Genomic DNA, 19,525 nt, shown 5'->3' with positions numbered 1-19,525 from the left:
TATAAAAGATACCAACCATTTCCTCCATCGACTCTCCGCTGTTTCTGTCTCTTTACCACACGGTGTCCTGCTCGCACTATTGATGCCACCTCCCTGTACACTAACATTCCTAATGCTTATGGTCTTACTGCTATTGAACACTACCTTTCCAAATGCCCTATGGATTCCAAACCAACAACCTTCTTCCTAGTAGCCATGACCAACTATATCCTCCTTTGAAGGCTTTACCTACAAACAAATCTGGGGCATGGCTATGGGCACCCGCATGGCACCATCCTATGCCAACCTATTCATGGGCCATCTAGAGGAATCCTTCCTAAAAACCCAGAATCCTAAACCCCTCACCAGGTTCAGATTCAGTGATGACATCTTTACTACGTGGATAGAAGGTGAGGACACCATATCCATATTCCTCCAGAACCTCAACAACTTCTCCTCCATTTGCTTCACCTGGTCCTACTCAACCCAACAAGCCACCTTCCTAGATGTTGATCTCCGCCTCAGAGCCAGCTACATCAGTACCTCCGCCCATATCAAACCTACTAACCACCAGCAATACCTCCCCTTCGACAGCTGCCACCCGTGGTCTTCGCATGTGTAGTGATGAGCAGTCCCTTTTGGAATATACCGAGGGTCTCACTGGAGCCTTCACTGACTGTAATTATTCTCCCAACCTCGTACAAAAACAAATCTACCATGCCTTATCTTTCCAGTCTCCCACCACCTCCCAAAGTCATACAGTCCAGCCACATAACTCAGTACCATGCAAGACTGGAGCAACTGAATTACATTCTCCTCCAGGGTTTCGATTACCTCTCGTTGTGCCCTGAAATGAGGAATGTCCTGCCCACTATCCTTCCCCGTTTTCCGCCATCCACTGAACATACACAATATACTCATCCATCCTTACACAACTCCTGCTCCCAATCCCTTACCTCATGGCTCATGCCCCTGTAATATACCTAGATGCAAGACCTGTCCCACACATCCTCCTACCACTACCTACTCCAGTCCGGTCAATAACATCACCTATCCCATCAAAGGCAGGGCTACCTGTGAAACCAGTCACATGGTTTACAAGCTAAGCTGCAACCACTGAGCTGCATTCTATGTGGGCATGACAACCAACAAGTTGTCTGTCCACATGAATGGTCATCGACAAACTGTGGCCAAGAAACAAGTGGACTACACTGTTGCTGAACATGCTGCCAAACATGATATCCCTCATTTCAATGACTGCGTCACAGCCTGTGCCTTATGGATGCTTCCCACCAACACCAGTTTTTCTGAATAGCGCAGGTGGGAAATTTCCCTGCAATACATTCTACGTTCCCGTAACCCTCCTGGCCTCAACCTTCGTTAATCACTGTCCCCACCCATACAGCAACCCTCCCCATTCCCATTCCAGCACTAAACAGTCAGTCATCAATTTCACCCCCGTACCCAGTCTTTTAATTTCTTTTTATTTCTTCTGCTACTCCCCCCTCCCCCTCCTCACCTTCTCTCCTGCACTCCATCTAAACTGCAGCACTTCACTTCACTGTCTGCCACCCCCACTATACTATCCCCCCCCCCCTCCCTGCAGTTGCCGCTCCCATCATGCAGTGGTGCCGCTGCTCGCAGTGTGCTTTCAGTTGCCTGAACATGTTGCTGAACATGCTGCCAAACATGATATCCCTCATTTCAATGACTGCGTCACAGCCTGTGCCTTATGGATGCTTCCCACCAACACCAGTTTTTCTGAATAGCGCAGGTGGGAAATTTCCCTGCAATACATTCTACGTTCCCGTAACCCTCCTGGCCTCAACCTTCGTTAATCACTGTCCCCACCCATACAGCCCCCTCCCCATTCCCATTCCAGCACTAAACAGTCAGTCATCAATTTCACCCCCGTACCCAGTCTTTTAATTTCTTTTTATTTCTTCCGCTACTCCCCCCTCCCCCTCCTCACCTTCTCTCCTGCACTCCATCTAAACTGCAGCACTTCACTTCACTGTCTGCCACCCCCACTATACTATCCCCCCCCCCCCCCCTCCCTGCAGTTGCCGCTCCCATCATGCAGTGGTGCCGCTGCTCGCAGTGTGCTTTCAGTTGCCTGAGACTGCAGACGTGTGTGCGAGTTGCATTTGTGTGTGTGTGTGTGGGGGGGGGGGGGGGCGTTTGTGTCTATTGTTGACAAAGGCCTTAATGGCCGAAAGCTGTAATTGTGTGAATCTTTTTGTTGTGCCTATCGCAACTCAGCATCTCCACTATAAGGTAAGTAGCAACTTTCCTCTCTAATATTGTTAGTTAACTCATCTGTTGATAAAATTAAGATTGTGTTAGGAGAAAATTTTGGGGGAGGGGTCAGGTGACAGGCACACCTACTGCCAAAGGGCCTTCACAGTGGCCACATCCAATGCAGTTTCTACCAGGAAAGCAGAACTAGCACACTGTATCAGGCAGCACTGTACAGGATCAGCTCCTGGCATCCGTGGCCTGCAGGGACCCCACACCTTTGGTAGTCGTCGAGGGAACACTGAGCAGAGTGGCCCACTCTGCTGCCATTTTACACTGCCGGCATTACACACTCCCAGCAGGACAATGGCCACACACACAGTTTCTGGGTTACCTAATTTGCTTTCCAAGTTGTTTGTCAGCTCCTGTAGCCTGCAAGATGTGTGCATGTGGGAGTCTATGTGACTGTGCGTGTGTACTTTCTACTACAGAAAGGGCCGGAAATCGAAAGCTAGTAAATGCTGTATTCTGTTATGTGTGTGTATGTGCCACAGGTCAGTCTACGACAGGTGAGTGGTTGCCTTTCCCTTATTTTACATATTGTTCCATCCAGGAATTTCCATTACTGCTATTAACGGTACATTATTTTTATTAGTGTCGAAAATGCTCTAGGTATAATGGGAATGAGTGACACGTCTCTTGTTCATGAACCAAATGGTTCATCAATGTACATCATCATGTGACAATTTACTCATGCAGAAGAACCAGTCAAGTTACATCCACATGAAAACTGCAAGAACAGAGACAAAGGATTGCAGGACACGTGTCAAAGTTGTTTAAACACACACAACAAACACAATTGTACTATAGTGTTCACATGCTGCATCAGTGTCCTTGCAATCAAATGTCACTCCACGATTTTGGTATTCTAGTGGGAAAATCAATAATGTATATTTCTAGGCAAGGTAAGATTGTGTGAAGCAATTTATACAAAGTTAACGGTAACCAGTTATTCATATCCGAGGTTTGAGCAACTAATTACATAAGTAAATAAACAAAGCATTTCTTCCATTATTCCTGAAACTGTAAAATGCACGAATGAGGTTGTTAGTTACAATTAAGGCTATTTCAATTTTATTGCACTTCTTGTCCACTGCAACTGCTTTGCGGCATTATTTTCAGAATTAGAATATACAACTTTATCACTTATTAGCTTACATGTTGTCGTTAGAAGTTCTGCAGTAGTAGAAATTAAATGTCAGTAAACAATAAGGAGGCTCTCCACAGAATCAAAGGAGAAAATGTGGTAAACATTGACCAGAAGAAGGGACAGGATACTAGGACATGTGATAAGGCCTCAGGGAATATCTTTCCAAGGTACTAGAGGGAACTGTAGAGGGTAAAAATTGTAAAGAAAGACAGAGATTGGAATATGCCCAACAAATACTTTAAGGTACTTTTCTATTTTGTTTCAAATTTTAATTAATGAAATTTTTTCAGTATATTAGGCTTCAAATTTATTAGCCTTTGTCAGGCTGAGAAAAGGGCCAAGTGTCAGAGCACATGTTTTTTGTAACTAGGGGAAAAATCCACTTGTGAGCCAGATCTGGTGAGCAGTGTAGGTGTAAACTTGTTGTCAACTGAGAAAATTGTAAAACTGCATGGAAACACCGTGGTTAGCCAGTAGTTAGCTTCAGGCAGCTAAGTAGTAGTGACACAGATACATACATCTAAAAGAACAGAAGAGCTATTCTAATTTTCAAAACTGTTAGTTCCTTTGTCAGGGAGGAAAAAGAAGTAGTTTGGGACCAAGCCACTATGATCCCTGGTGCAGAAACAAAGCACAGGCACCATTTGTCTTCGTTAATTAGCACAAACACAGTGCCCAAATGCATGACTGGATATTTTTTGGAAATAGAGAATGGTGCTTTGGAAACCAAATAGTTCAATTAACCCCATTTCTTTAATATTTGAGAGGTGGTTTCTTTCTGCAGAAGTGACCCCACTATCTAATACTGTCATACTTGCACCTTTTTCTTAATCTTCTTATTGAACTCTGTTCTTAGTTTCTTTATCTTGGCCTATAATTTTATTCTTCCCTCTCACTTTATTTGTGATCATGGCAACTTTCATTATCAATTAAAAACAAAACAGTTCCTTTCTCTTAATGCACCCAAACAGGTTTTACTTCACTTTACACACCCCAACACTGAGATTTTTCCAGTCACCAGAGAGAAGTAGTAGTAGTAGTAGTAGTAGTAGTAGTTGTTGTTGTTGTTGTTGTTGTCTTTAGTCCACAGACTGGTTTGATACAGCTCTCCATGCTACTCTATCCTGTGCAAGCTTCTTCATCTCCAAGTACATACTGCAACCTACATCCTTCTGAATCTGCTAGGTGTATTCATCTCTTTATCTCCCTCTTCGATTTTTACCCTCCACGCTGCCCTTCAATACTAAATTGGTGATCCCTTGATGCCTAAGAATGTGTCCTACCAACCGATCTCTTCTTCTAGTCAAGTTGTGCCACAAATTCCTCTTCTCCCCAATTCTGTTCAGTACCTCCTCATTAGTTACGTGATCTACCCATCTAATCTTCAGCATTTTTCTGTAGCACCACATCTTGAAAACTTCTATTCTCTTCTTGTCCAAACTGGTTATCATCCATGTTTCACTTCCACACATACCAGAAAGTAATAGCACTATTTTCCAACTTTTTGCATGCAGATCATTACTCTGGTGAGAAACAAACAACAACCATGAAAAATTACGATTATTTTAATTTTGCCACATTTGAAGCTTTTTTGGAAAACAGGGAATAGGAAGGCAGGTTAGAGTTTAACAATTCATTGACTTTTCATTGGAATTCATGAATGTATTGAATTAACGTTTCCCCTTTTATGACATACAGAGTGCATGTCATAAAAAAAGATTGTGTAACAAAAGGAATTAGAGTGTTTATCATTAACAAGAGAAAACAACATACGAAAGCCAAAGTTAATTGAAACCCAGAATTTATTAAATATGTAAATGCTTACAAAAAAATCTGACAAAGTGTAACACACAATTTCCTGGCCACATCCATGTGCTTGTTCTGTTCATTATTCTGATCACTAAGCCAGTTTTTGGTGGGTGGACTGGAGATTTGTTCACTAATCCTCCTAAACGGGTATTGGTCTGGGCCAAGAAGGATGATTTCAAGGGCAACGAGTAATTTTCCAGGGATGGGCGTGTTTCCCAACACTTGATGGAGATAAACCTTTGAAAAACCAGGCACAGTCAGAACCTTACAAGAAGCAGTACGGTAGGAGCAGGAAATCGCCAACCAAATCGCCTACATTCCACTCTCAATTCTGACTGGCTGAAAGCGCCCCGTCAAATTGTTCCGTACAGTGGGCCGAGTTCATCAAATTTGAGAGTCAGCTGCTGACCTTCAGGAGAGGGGGCGGGGGCTCTTCCAGGTGGTAAGTTGTGAGCCTTGTAGGGTGAAGCTGGTGTTCTATGTGGTTCAACTGGAGTCAGGAGTAGTGATCTATCACGAAGTTACTTTGTAAGTACAGAAAAACTCCAGATTTTTAAGTGTGTTCCCGTGAGTTGACACAGAATTCTCTTTGATGCATTTCTGGTTTTGCCAGGCAACTGCTGACTTTTGGTGATGTGCCAGTGCTCAATAGGGAAAGGTGCTATGTATCAGAGTGTGCAGCTGATAGCTATCTGGAGGCACGATCAGTGAACAATGTGGACTTGGTGAAGATTAAATTAAGCAAATAAATTCCATTTGTTTGCATGGAAAATAGAGTGTGGTATTTCTGTGTATCCTTTGACCTATTAACTTTGAGTTACACTCTTGTTTTGTTTTGCAGAAATTAACAGCTTAAGTTGCTAAAAGTGAGTTGGGCCAGAGTACAACCTGTTACTGTTGCAGATATTCCAGTCCAGTGGTCGGACCTCGGAATCTTCCCAAAAGTGATTAGTTAGCTACAAGGCTTCTAATTATTGACTTTGGAGCAGTATAAAGATAACCCCTTGGTGACCCTTGTACAGATTGATTTTACAATTATACGTGCAGTGAATTAATCCAGGCCCATTAATAACATTTCCAACTAGACCCATGCAGCAGTATGTCATTTAATTTGCCTCACACACACCACATACCTCAGAGTGCTCGACTTGTGGCTGTGGACGTTAGTGCGGCATTGCGTGACACAATGGAAGCACGAATGGAATAAATCATTCAAATGTATTTAATCTAGCAAAATGTTACTCAAACAAGAGATTTCCAATGGGGGAGGGGGAGTCAAAAGCTGTTATAAGAAGTTAAGTTGACAGTGAAACTGCCACTCTTAACTAGTGATAAATGCTAGTTTGTTACAGATCACAGAGCCACGTGTGTGTATCCTTCAATAACTTTATAAATTGTAATAAAATGTGTGACCATACACCACCAAATGTAAATCCTAGTACGACAGAGAAAAATTAGGTTTTCCAATGTGTCAAGCTGTAATCATAATGTCCCTAAAAAATTTAAACCCATTGGGATGGGATAAGATGTCCACAAAAACAATAAAATTTAGTGTCTCACAGTATTGCACATCCACCAGTCTTTTAATGAGAGCTGTTTTCCAGATTAGCTAAAATACGCTGAAGCCCAGCCAGTTCATAAAAAGAGTAAACAAAATGAAATAGGGGGAACTACAGACCCATCTCATTGTTATTACATTTCTCAAAAATATTTGAAAGAGCTGCAATGTGATCAGATAAAAAAATATATATAATCCATCTCACTAGATTATTCAAGATAATCGCTATGGTTTCAAGATAGAATGTACGACTACTCTTGCAATAAATGAAATGATCACCAAAGTTTGTAGTTGCCTACATAATATAATGTGTCTGTATGGCATCTTTAATGACCTCACAAAAGCTCTTGACACTGCCAACTGACATGCTACAGTGTTCAAAGCAAATCTCTCAGCTGAGTATCATCATATTTAGTGAACAAAAAGCAAAGAGTAAGTGTACGTAATACGAGGTGCATTCAAGTTCTAAGGCCTCCGATTTTTTTTTTTCTAATTAACTACTCACCCGAAATCGATGAAACTGGTGTTACTTCTCGACGTAATCGCCCTGCAGACGTACACATTTTTCACAACGCTGACGCCATGATTCCATGGCAGCGGCGAAGGCTTCTTTAGGAGTCTGTTTTGACCACTGGAAAATCGCTGAGGCAATAGCAGCACGGCTGCTGAATGTGCGGCCACGGAGAGTGTCTTTCATTGTTGGAAAAAGCCAAAAGTCACTAGAAGCCAGGTCAGGTGAGTAGGGAGCATGAGGAATCACTTCAAAGTTGTTATCACGAAGAAACTGTTGCGTAACGTTAGCTCGATGTGCGGGTGCGTTGCTTGGTGAAACAGCACACGCGCATCCCTTCCCGGACGTTTTTGTTGCAGTGCAGGAAGGAATTTGTTCTTCAAAACATTTTCGTAGGATGCACCTGTTACTGTAGTGCCCTTTGGAACGCAATGGGTAAGGATTATGCCCTCGCTGTCCCAGAACATGGACACCATCATTTTTTCAGCACTGGTGGTTACCCGAAATTTTTTTGGTGGCGGTGAATCTGTGTGCTTCCATTGAGCTGACTGGTGCTTTATTTCTGGATTGAAAAATGGCATCCACGTCTCATCCATTGTCACAACTGACGAAAAGAAAGTCCCATTCATGCTGTCGTTGCGCGTCAACATTGCTTGGCAACATGCCACACGGGCAGCCATGTGGTCGTCCATCAGCATTCGTGGCACCCACCTGGATGACACTTTTCGCATTTTCAGGTCGTCATGCAGGACTGTGTGCACAGAACCCACAGAAATGCCAACTCTGGAGGCGATCTGTTCAACAGTTATTCGGCGATCCCCCAAAACAATTCTCTCCACTTTCTTGATCATGTCGTCAGACCGGCTTGTGCGAGCCCAAGGTTGTTTCGGTTTGTTGTCACACGATGTTCTGCCTTCATTAAACTGTCGCACCCACGAATGCACTTTCGACACATCCATAACTCCATCACCACATGTCTCCTTCAACTGTCGATGAATTTCAATTGGTTTCACACCACGCAAATTCAGAAAACGAATGATTGCACACTGTTCAAGTACGGAAAACGTCGCCATTTTAAGTATTTAAAACAGTTCTCATTCTCGCCGCTGGCGGTAAAATTCCATCTGCCGTACGGTGCTGCCATCTCTGGGACGTATTGACAATGAACGCGGCCTCATTTTAAAACAATGCGCATGTTTCTATCTCTTTCCAGTCCAGAGAAAAAAAATCGGAGGCCTTAGAACTTGAATGCACCTCATAATGGCAATAAATTCCACACACATAACTATGTGTTCTGTAATGTTCAATACTAAGTCAACTACTACTTTTTTATTATATAAATGACATCCCATCTTGATGTTGTTGTTGTTGTTGTGGTCTTCAGTCTAAAGACTGGTTTGATGCAGCTTTTCAAAGCTACCTTAAGTGGAATGACCATATAAAACAAATAGCAGGAAAAGCAGATGCCACATAGAGATTCACAGGAAGGAGGAGGATATTAGGTCAATAGAGACAGAGCACAAGCTCAGATTAGGGAAAGATGGGGCAGGAAATCAGATGTTTTTAAGAGAGGGACATCAAACATAATTATGTACAAAACACTGTACTCATGAAAAAAAAGAACGTAAATAAATCGTTTAAATCATCAACATATTGCCGTATTTCCACTTATAATGATGTACCAGAATTGTAAAACTGCCTTGTTCCATATCACAGTGAGAAAGTGAAATTATGATTCAGAGAACACGCAAATACCTAACTAACTAACTAATGATAAAAAAATAATGTAACCGTGAGGCTATGTGCTGCAGCAGACACAAACACACACAGCCGTACTAACTTACCAAGACAGAGCAAGTCGAGTACACAATGTAGCCACCAGTGGGGGAGCGAGCGTTGAGGCAGTCAATGGCAGCCAGCAGCAACTCCCTCTGCAGTGTGAAGCAGCGTGTCAAGTCCTGCTGGTCTTTGCTGGTCTTCACACTGGGGTCTTTCGCAACTACTCCTGTACCGGTGCACGGAGCGTCAAGAAGAACCCTGTCAAAACCTGTCAGCACCTGCAATGGATAATGACAGGAATGCTAAGACTTCAATATATACTTGCCAAGTCTTCCAAGTTTCCTATACTACTAAAGTGTTTACTTTGTGTTCTTTAAAGGTATTATTTAACTCCAAATCATCCAATTCTGTACATTTCATGTTGCAAAAATCAACACGTCCATGATAAATATGACACAAATTCTACTTAGAGACAAAAATTGCTTTCATGGATTGCAAAAAAAGCATTTGATTGTGCCGAAGGGGATAATACATAAGAAATGTTACGGATGACAATTTGACCCAAGTGATTCAGAGGTTTTATACCAATCCCGGGATAATCACAAACACTGGAAAGCATTATCATAAACAGGGAGTTTCACAGGAATGCAGTATGTTACTATCGGTATTTTAACGTTTATGTACATGGGGGAGTTGGAAAATAAGTTTCCACTGTCGACTGTGGTCAGAGTTGCGTGCGGGAAAAAAGAGAGAGAGAGAGAGAGAGAGAGAGAGAGAGAGAATGAGACATTAAAGATAAGACACATCTTTATTTTCCTACATAATATCCAAGTACATTGAGACATTTGTCATGCTGCTTTATAAGTTTCAAAAAGCTTTCCAGGAAAAAATCAGGGCGTTGCATATGGAAGAAGCATTGAACAGCTTGTTTGATGTCAGTATTCCTGATAAAGCGCCTTCCGCCGAGAGTCTTCTTCAAAGCAGGAAACATATGGAAGTCACTTTGTGCGAGATCCGGACTTTAATGCGGAGTTGCAATATGGTTTTGCCTTGCCGTCACTGTGTGTGGTCTCGCATTGTCATTGAACAGCAGAACGCCAGATCTGAGAAGGCCAGACCACTTTTTCCGAATCACCTCTTTCAATTTCAACAGAGTGGCACAGTACCGTGCACCACTGACAGTTGCATCCTCCAGGAAGTCCAGCAGCAAAACTCCTTTGGCGTCCCAGAAAATGGTGAGTAGCACTTTACCTGCAGACGGAGTGCTTTTGAACTTCTTTCGGACAGATGATGACGGATGTTTCCATTCCATGGATGGGGCCTTCAATTGGGGCGTGTAGTGGTGGACCCATGTTTCATCCCCTGTCACAACCCGAAACAGAAGGTCATTGCCAGATTCATGGTAATGCATGAGCTATTCCAGGTTCAATGTCATGCATTGTTCCTTGTGTGTCGGGATCAGTTGGCGGGGCACCCATCGTGCTGACACCATCCTGTATTGAAGAATGTCGTGGATGATCATGTGAGCTCTTTCCAAGTTCTGCCACTACTCCATCGATGGTGATATGCCAATTTGCTTTAATCATGTCATCTACCTTCCTGATATTTGCATCTGTAGTGGCCATGCGCATCCAGGTATCGGTATGTCCTGCACTAGCCGACATCCGTCACTGAATTGCTGGCACCATCTCCACACCATTTGCCTCGACATCACATCTGACTCATACACCTCAACAAGGCGATTATGAATTTCTGTGCCTGATACTCCACAAGCCCATTCATAGCAGATAACAGCTCTCACTTTCGCTTTTGACCATGACACCAAAACACAACTTCTTTCCAAGGCTTGGGAAAAGACTAAGTGGCTGGCCTCCGCTTTGCGCAGGCACTGCAACAGCGCCATCTGCTTGATTGCGGTCGACCTCTACACAATGGTGTATCGGTGTCTTGCACGTGTGCGTTCACCTGTCGCGTTGTCGTTCACCCATATCACACACCTCTGCCCACAGTCGACAGGGGAAACTTATTTTCCAACACCCCCTCGTAGAAGATTCAATAAGAACAGGAAACAACAACAATGCTCCTTTGGGAATCAAATTATGAAGCCAGCTAGAGGAGGAGAAAAAGAAGAACTGCCACAGAATACATGGGACAATTGCAATAATCCTCTATGGGGAAGAGAGGAAGGATACGCAAATGAAATTTTATAAAGCAGTGAGAAACATGTTCTGCGCTTGTCAGACACCGAAAGCCCGAAGTGATCATTAAGCTTGTGAGTTAACGAGCATTTTGCTCTCATTTAAGTATGAGGTTGGAAAAGAGCCTTCCAAGAATTGTGAAATGAATCCTGTCATCCAGGACCGTGTGCCACAAAGAGCACGGATTCGCCAGGAAATGGGGAAATTCACAGGCGTCTATTGTGCTGAATGAGGCCAGGCTGATCAGGCCCAAGCACTGTAGTGTGCAAGTGAGACAGACAAGAACCTACATCATAGGGAAACCCCATAGGAGTTGTTTGTGGCCAGGCAGGCATAGCAGTGTTAAATATGGCGGACCTAAGATCGGCCATAAAGGGAAACATTTATGAAAACTATTTAATTCTGTAGTAATTCAGGGAATGAAGCCACAGTAATTTTAATCTACCATCTTTCTTAAATTTTCATGGTGACCCCAATAAAACTTGAATATTGGTCATACCTATAATATTTTAGGATTCACTGTTAAAGTGAAATTAACAAGTTCTGTAACAAAGACCTAAATGCTAAAATCTGAACGCTTTGGTCGATCTTAACGATAGACATTTCATATAAAAGTACATCATTAAAATGACAAATGTTGTAAATATCAACTCTGTAACTTTATTTGTTTAAAAGATACAGTAAATTTAAATTATCAGTATTTTCAGTTAAGCATCAGATCATCATTTCCTCCACACAAAAAACATAGAATGATGACGGCATGACACCTTATTGACTCATTATGTAATAGAATATTTGTTGTTAAGTTTAGTGGGTAATTGTTACTTTTGTTCTTTATTTACTTATCAAAAAGCACACTGGTGTAAGGCTACTGGTCGTGACTTCAAAGTTAAGAAGGAAATTGTATTGGTTTTATGTAAAAGAATTTACTGTTTGTTATGTTTATTACTGTTACTTTATTTAGAATATGAAAGTGGTCAAGCTTTGATTATTTAAATATCTTAAAATGTAAAATAATGTAGAATAAGCTGTAGCCAATCACAGGGAAGGGAGCTTGACAAGTCAGTTGAGCGACAATGTTCGCCACGCGGGAGACGCGGCCGGCGATGGGCAAAACGGACAGTTCGGCTGGAGACACCAAAGTGGACAGTGCTGTTGGAGACGCGAAAGCAGACAGTCAGTCTTTAGGTAGCTAGGAAGCTAACAACTTAGAAAATTTCGCGTTGTGTGGTGTCACGGGACCTAGTCTCTGAGCGGTGAGCAGACGCACGCCTGGTGTGATCTCTAACTTAACGCGTAGATAACGAGGTGGAGTATTGGATTTATATTTTGTAATGAGATTGTGAATGATCGAACTGTGTCAAATGGATATGCGGTCAAGTATAACAGTAACTCTAAATATGACCACTTTCATTATTAGTTTGCTTTCTGAATAAACATTATTCTAACCAAATCACAACTGTGTGGCCTACATCATTTATGGATCATTAATTTAGTTCTCGATATTATTACTACTGTTATTATATGTTATGTTAACATTATACGTTTCACACAATTTTGCAAACTTGGCATCAGCCAGCCAATTTACCAAAGAGTCACAAGTGTCTGATTTAGGGTGTGTAATGTGACACATGCAGTTCAACCCCTAGAAGAGTTTGAGCCAAGACATTTCAAAAAGGAGAAACCGCATGTGAGGCCGAACATCTTTGGGATAGTACCTCGTAATTGGGGGCACATCCGGGACGGGAAGTGTTAGTTGACGGATAAGAAACTTGCAAAGTGTTGGAACAGGATTGGATTTTGGAAAGTGATAGTTGTGGAATATGAACTCTTGAAAGTTTTAGGATTGGATTTGAATTCTGCAAACTGTTTCCAAAAGTATTATCTGAAATTCGATAGGCAGGAACCCTCAGTTCAGGACTTTAATAGTTGTGAAATTACAATTATAATTCTCACAGTTAACGACATTCTGTGAGCTAGGTCCCAAGTCTGTGGCAGTTAGGCAGTGTGTGTGGAGGCTCTGAGCTACGAATTTTGCAACAGTTGCGTGCACCGAGTTCTAGCAGTGGTTAGGATGATAAAAAAGTAACGCAGAAGAAGAGGTGACATCAAAACCACATGGTTAAAACCACCAGCGGCATCTTCAACGGCGATTCATCGTGCAGCGGCGGTTGCAGTATCACAGCAGAGTCTTCGAGATCTTCAGCGTCAGCTTCAACTGCAACATCGACAGCAATACCATAGCAGAAGGATCCAGCACAACAAAGCTAAGTACCTGCACTAATTGCGAGATTATGCATGATTCTGTAGTTTAATCACCAATAATAGACATCGCTAATATTAAGCAGTTGGCCAGTTTGTGTGAGTCCGAAAATACTGGCAAGCCGCTTATCCCGAAGTCGGAGAGGGAGAGTGTGACTGGCAGTGAATTTAGTAGAGCAAATAGTCTGAAATCAGGCAAGGGAGATGAATTTGGGGGAGACATGATGTCGCAATTAATGCAAATGATAAGAGGATTGGGATCCGAAACTGATTCTGTTAAAACCGATATGGGTGATGTAACTTTTTAAATTGATTTGGTTCAATACGAAATAGCTTCGGTTGTGAAAGATGAAGAAGGTAAAATTGTTAGTGGAATCGAGGAATTGATAGACAGATAATTAAAAACCATTCAGGACGAAATGGGCAAAATTTCTGATGAAGCTGGGATATTTGACTCTAAGGTAATTCAAGTGGAGAAAAATTTCAGTGATAAGGTGGAGAAGTTGCAGGCAGATCTGGGAGCGACGTAAGAAATTGTATGAGTAGGCAAGATTCTCTAATGGCTGAGACGACAGAGACTATTAGCGACTTATCTGTTCGAATAGCTTAAGTGGAGAAAGAAGTAGATAAAATAAAGGAACAAGTAGAATCTGGCCTTAAAATTGAAAATGGTGAAGTTAAAAAGCAAATCAATGAAATCAAAAGTGAACTGAATTCTTTAGCTGCACATAAAACCTCTACAGTGATCAGTGTTCCATGGATGAACTCGGGAACGGTCAAATGTTTTGCAGACGACGGGAAATATCACCCAGTAAATTTTCTAGCAGCATGCAGAGATAGTTTTATAAGGGAAATAAATGTCTGATGAGGCAAGGATAAAATTCATGAAAAGACATTTGGAAAGTGAGCCGCAATCAAGGGGAAATATACACAGTGATATGTTCACTACCTACTAAATATTTGAAAGCAGTTTCCTGAACAAGTTCTGGAGTGAAGTGAAGCAAACGTGACTCCAAAATGAGTTTCTGAATGGGCCAACATTTAAATACAGGAATGGGTCAATGCGAGAATTTTGTAAACGTGAACTTGTGAGATTAATGCTTGTGAAACGTCCATTGGGAGTGCTGACTGAAATTCTGACGTTGATAAGGCAGTTACTGCAAAATTTGCAGTGGGATCTAGTGCACAGTCCTAGCAACTCAACAGACGAATGTTTGGACTTTGTAGAAAAATTAGAACGGGTGTTGAAATTTAAACCACAAAGTAAGCAGACAAATAGTTTTCAGAGTGGAAATCATAACTACAGTCTTAGTAACTACTATGGAAGACAACCGGGAAGTTACCAACGGAACGCAAACAGCAATTTTGATAAGGGAAACAGTAACAGGAACACATCCAATGATAAATTTCAAAGGGGTAATGGGAACGGACACTTTTGTGTTAGGGACCGACACCAAGAATGTAGATTTGTAGGACCAGCACCTGGTGAAATGAACCAGCGTAATGGGAGATTGGGAAACCAAGTTTCGCCGCATCTCAGGTCTGGAGATGGCAAAATAAACCGGCGATGAATAGGACGCAAGTAAAAGGAAATGTGATAGGTGTCAATAAATCGGCAGAAAGGCATCAGAATTTTGAAATGAAATTAGTAAGAGATGAAAATCAAATACGTAAATTTTGAAATCAGATCGTACGTAAAAGGTGTAATCCTAAGATAATGAAGGATAACAATAAAGGTGATGACGAAATGATTTGTTTCGTGAATGTGAGATGAAAGAGAGCGTGAATGTTAATACAATGAAAGATTCTATGTGCCAAAAGGGGACTGAGGTGGAGCTGAATTGGTGGAGATACACGGTATAGAAAATTCTAATGAGGTAAGACCCAGCAGTAATGATTAAAGTGATGAAGGTGATGATGTTTCAGATGATATTGCATTGGCGAAAGTTGTTAAGGAAGTTAATACAGGCGGCATAGCATTAGTCTCATCAGCTGTTGATGAATTTGTGTGTGTATCAGCGGATATTGGTGAATTATTTTTGAAGGAAGATAGTAATGATGTTTTATGTGCTGAGGCTACAAAAGTTGAAGCTGCTAGTATTGATACTTCAGAGGAAGAAATCTGTGCGTATCTTTCGACTAATGGAGGTGAACCTGAAATTCTGCATGGACCTGTGGATCTTGAATGTTTGTTTGAGAATGAATGTGGATCTGAATTTCATTTACTGTAGTATCTGGCAAATACTGATGCATTTTGAAATGCTGCTGGTTAAACAATTTGTGCACTTATTTACTGTAATATATGGCAAATGCCTTCAGCATACCCTTGAACCAATTTTTGGTAAAGTGGAACAGTTGACAAATTACATTAATGACTTCTTCTGTTTGTACCACATGTACATATGTTTGCTGCTTGCTCTTCTGGAAGATTGTCATCATCATCACAAGGTGCCTCAAAATCCTCATCCCCTATTTGTTTCGCTACAGCGTGTAAAAAAAAAAACAAGCTACAATCATAATGGGGATTGTTGTCTGGGCAAGTCTTATTCTGTTTTGCAGCGCTGGGTAACGCCTTTTCACCTGTCCAAAGCACTGTTCGATTATCATCCTTTCCTTACAGTGTGTGTTGTACGCCCTCTCATTAGGGTCCCAGGATTTTGGAATGGTGTCATTAACCATGGCGCAATGCCATATACTTCATCTCCTAAAACTGAAGCATGCACTAGTTCGCTTGCAATATACAGTATACATCCGAGTTTCTCCATATCCTAGCATCTTGTACAGACCCAGGCCACCAAGCACCAACATTGATAAATATTTCACTGTAATCGCTTGTCACCTGTATGTTTATAGAAGGAAAGTCCTTCCAATTAATGTATACATCTCCAAGTGCAGAAGGTTTCTTTTTCAGTATGCACATGCAATCGAGGAGTCCCACCGCACAGGGAAACCGATATCTAGATTGCCACTCAACTTTTGATGTTTCTAGTTCATTTACGTTTCTCGGAAATCTGATCCACAATGGTGCTTTTCTGTTAACCTGCTGCAAGACAAATCAAAATGTCAATGATACCACTGTCTGATGTATTCCTAAGTCTTCTCCTACACCAGTCTTGCCTGGCTCTGTTAAATACCTCAAAACTGCTTTCATTTTAAGTTTGTTGGAAAGCGTGCTTCCTCTTCCTTCGTGATTTTCAGGAAGAAAGTGATTCGCCACCAAATAATGTTTTCACTGTTAAATCTATATAAACTTCTACAGCAACAATATTATGAAAAGGATAGTTACTACTCACCATATAGTGGAGGCTCTGAGTTGCAGATAGTTACAACAATAAAAAATAAGCTTTCGGCCAGCAAGGCCATCAAAAATAGACGACACACACACACACACACACACACACACACACAAAATGCATCTCACTCGCACGACTGCAATCTCTGACAACTGAAGCCACACGCTGCAAAGTCTTTTTGTTGTGCCTATCTGTGACTCAGCATCTCTGCTATATGGTGAGTAGCAACTTTCCTTTTCGTGATATTGTTACATTCCATCCCAGATTTTCCATTGTTTAAATTTCTACAGTTTCTTTTTTCTGTCATCATGCATGCTACTTGTAACTTTTTTGCCTTTCAAGAACTATAAATTCTCCCATTTTCACTAAAAGTACTCGGGAATGTTCACTGCTTGTGTGAAAATGATCTGGTTTTATTCGTACAAAATTGGAGAATTTTTTTTGTTTTGAGCAATTTCCCCCAACCTTTTACTCATGCTGAGAACTTTCTTGGGTGAAGTACATTCTAAGACTCGCTATATTCGTGTGAAACTGAGAATTTTCTCTGAAATTCTGAGTATAAAGTATATTCTCCATTTTATTCGTACGTCCCCTTGTTCAAGAAATTGTATGGTTCCACCAACACTTCTCAGAGACAGGGTCATTTGAGAAGAGTGTTGCAGGTGGTGGGAGAGTACATGATGTACGACATCTTGGGTTATTCGTACTGTGGATGAAACTTCATCAACTCAGACCAGGCAAATTGTGAAACAGGAATGCGTTAATCACAGGGTACTTTGGAAATACTGGATGAAAATCTTCTGTCCCTGTGTCATCTTCAATGGGGGCAAGGATTAAATGAGAAGAGACTTTCAGTCAAGAATAACTTTCTGTCAACACATATTAGGGCAGTGTACTGTGTTTCCACAGTTCTTAGCACGTACATTCTTCAATAATGAGGCTGGCTCTTCACATAATGCGATCTTCAATTACTGTAACAAACATGTCTAGGCCTATGAAAAACCCTCACAAAGTACGACGAGACAGACATCGACAGAAGCTTAGCCTTAACGTGCGATATTGAATCATTCATTATTGTCTCATTGGCGCCTACTTCATTACACACAGTGTTACTGGAAAAACATATCTACAGTTTCTCAGATATTGAATACTTAATTTACTTTGTGTTGTACCTCTGGACACCTTACAACGAATGCTATTTATGCACAAAAATGATTCACCTCGCTTTACATGAATAGTTTACCAGTAACTAAATGAGAAGTTTCTGAACAAGTGGATTGTTTGAGGGAGATCTATTTCATGGCCTGCCCAATCACCAGACTTGTATCCAACTGATTTTTCCTTTACAGATATCTAAAATCCTTGGTGCTTTTAACTCCCCTACTGAATGTTGATGTTCTGAGGGAATGTATCCAACATGGATATGACGGAATGCAGACCACCACTGGCAGAAAATCCTAAGAAATTTTGGTCTTATGTAAAAGCAGTAGGTGGATCAAAACAAAATGTCCAGACACTCTGTGACCAAAATGGTACTGAAACAGAGGATGACAGACTAAAGGCCAAAATATTAAATGTCTCTTTCCAAAGCTGTTTCACAGAGGAAGACTGCACCGTAGTTCCTTCTCTAGATTGTCGCACAGATGACAAAATGGAAGATACAGAAATAGATGACAGAGGGATAGAGAAACAATTAAAATTGCTCAAAAGAGGAAAGGCCGCTGGACCTGATGGGATACCAGTTCGATTTTACACAGAGTACGCGAAGGAACTTGCCCCCCTTCTTGCAGCGGTGTACCGTAGGTCTCTAGAAGAGCGTAGTGTTCCAAAAGATTGGAAAAGGGCACACATCATCCCCATTTTCAAGAAGGGATGTCGAACAGATGTGCAGAACTATAGACCTATATCTCTAACGTCGATCAGTTGTAGAATTTTGGAACATGTATTATGTTAGAGTATAAAGACTTTTCTGGAAACTAGAAGTCTACTTTGTAGGAATCAGCATGGGTTTCGCTATTCGTCCACGAGACTCAGAGGGCCATAGACACAGGTTCCCAGGTAGATGCCGAGTTTCTTGACTTCCGCAAGGCGTTCGATACAGTTCCCCACAGTCGTTTAATGAACAAAGTACAAGCATATGGACTATCAGACCAATTGTATGATTGGATATGTCATTCTCAATGGAGATAAGTCTTCCAAAGTAAGAGTGATTTCAGGTGTGTTGCAGGGGAGTGTCGTAGGACCGTTGCTATTCACAATATACATAAATGACCTTGTAGATGACCTCGGAAGTTCACTGAGGCTTTTTGCGGATGATGCTGTGGTATATCGAGAGGTTTTAACAATGGAAAATTGTACTGAAATGCAGCAAAATCTGCAGCGAATTGACGCATGGTGCAGGGAATGGCAATTGAATCTCAATGTAGACAAGTGTAATGTGCTGTGAATACATAGAAAGAAAGATCTCTTATCATTTAGCTACAATATAGCAGGTCAGCAACTGGAAGCAGTTAATTCCATAAATTATATGGGAGTACACATTAGGAGTGATTTAAAATGGAATGATCATATAAACTTGATCGTCGGTAAAGCAGATGCCAGACTGAGATTCATTGGAAGAATCCTAAAGAAATGCAATCCGAAAACAAAGTAAGTAGGTTACAGTACACTTGTTCGTCCACTGCTTGA

General features: G+C 41.4%; 1 protein-coding gene across 1 annotated transcript in view; it reads right to left on the bottom strand.

The window, feature by feature from the left end:
* Positions 1 to 19,525, bottom strand: part of LOC126253401 (uncharacterized) — a 122,569-nt gene that overhangs the window by 32,463 nt on the left and 70,581 nt on the right. Inside the window, exon 9 of the mRNA XM_049954700.1 lies at positions 9,150 to 9,362. Coding sequence (XP_049810657.1) covers positions 9,150 to 9,362 — 213 coding nt within the window. The remainder of the gene's footprint in view (positions 1 to 9,149; positions 9,363 to 19,525) is intronic.

Source organism: Schistocerca nitens, chromosome 4, assembly GCF_023898315.1.
Source record: "Schistocerca nitens isolate TAMUIC-IGC-003100 chromosome 4, iqSchNite1.1, whole genome shotgun sequence".
Lineage (NCBI taxonomy): Eukaryota > Metazoa > Arthropoda > Insecta > Orthoptera > Acrididae > Schistocerca > Schistocerca nitens.
Note: the sequence above shows the minus strand (reverse complement) of the source record. Positions and strands in the feature narration are given on the sequence as shown.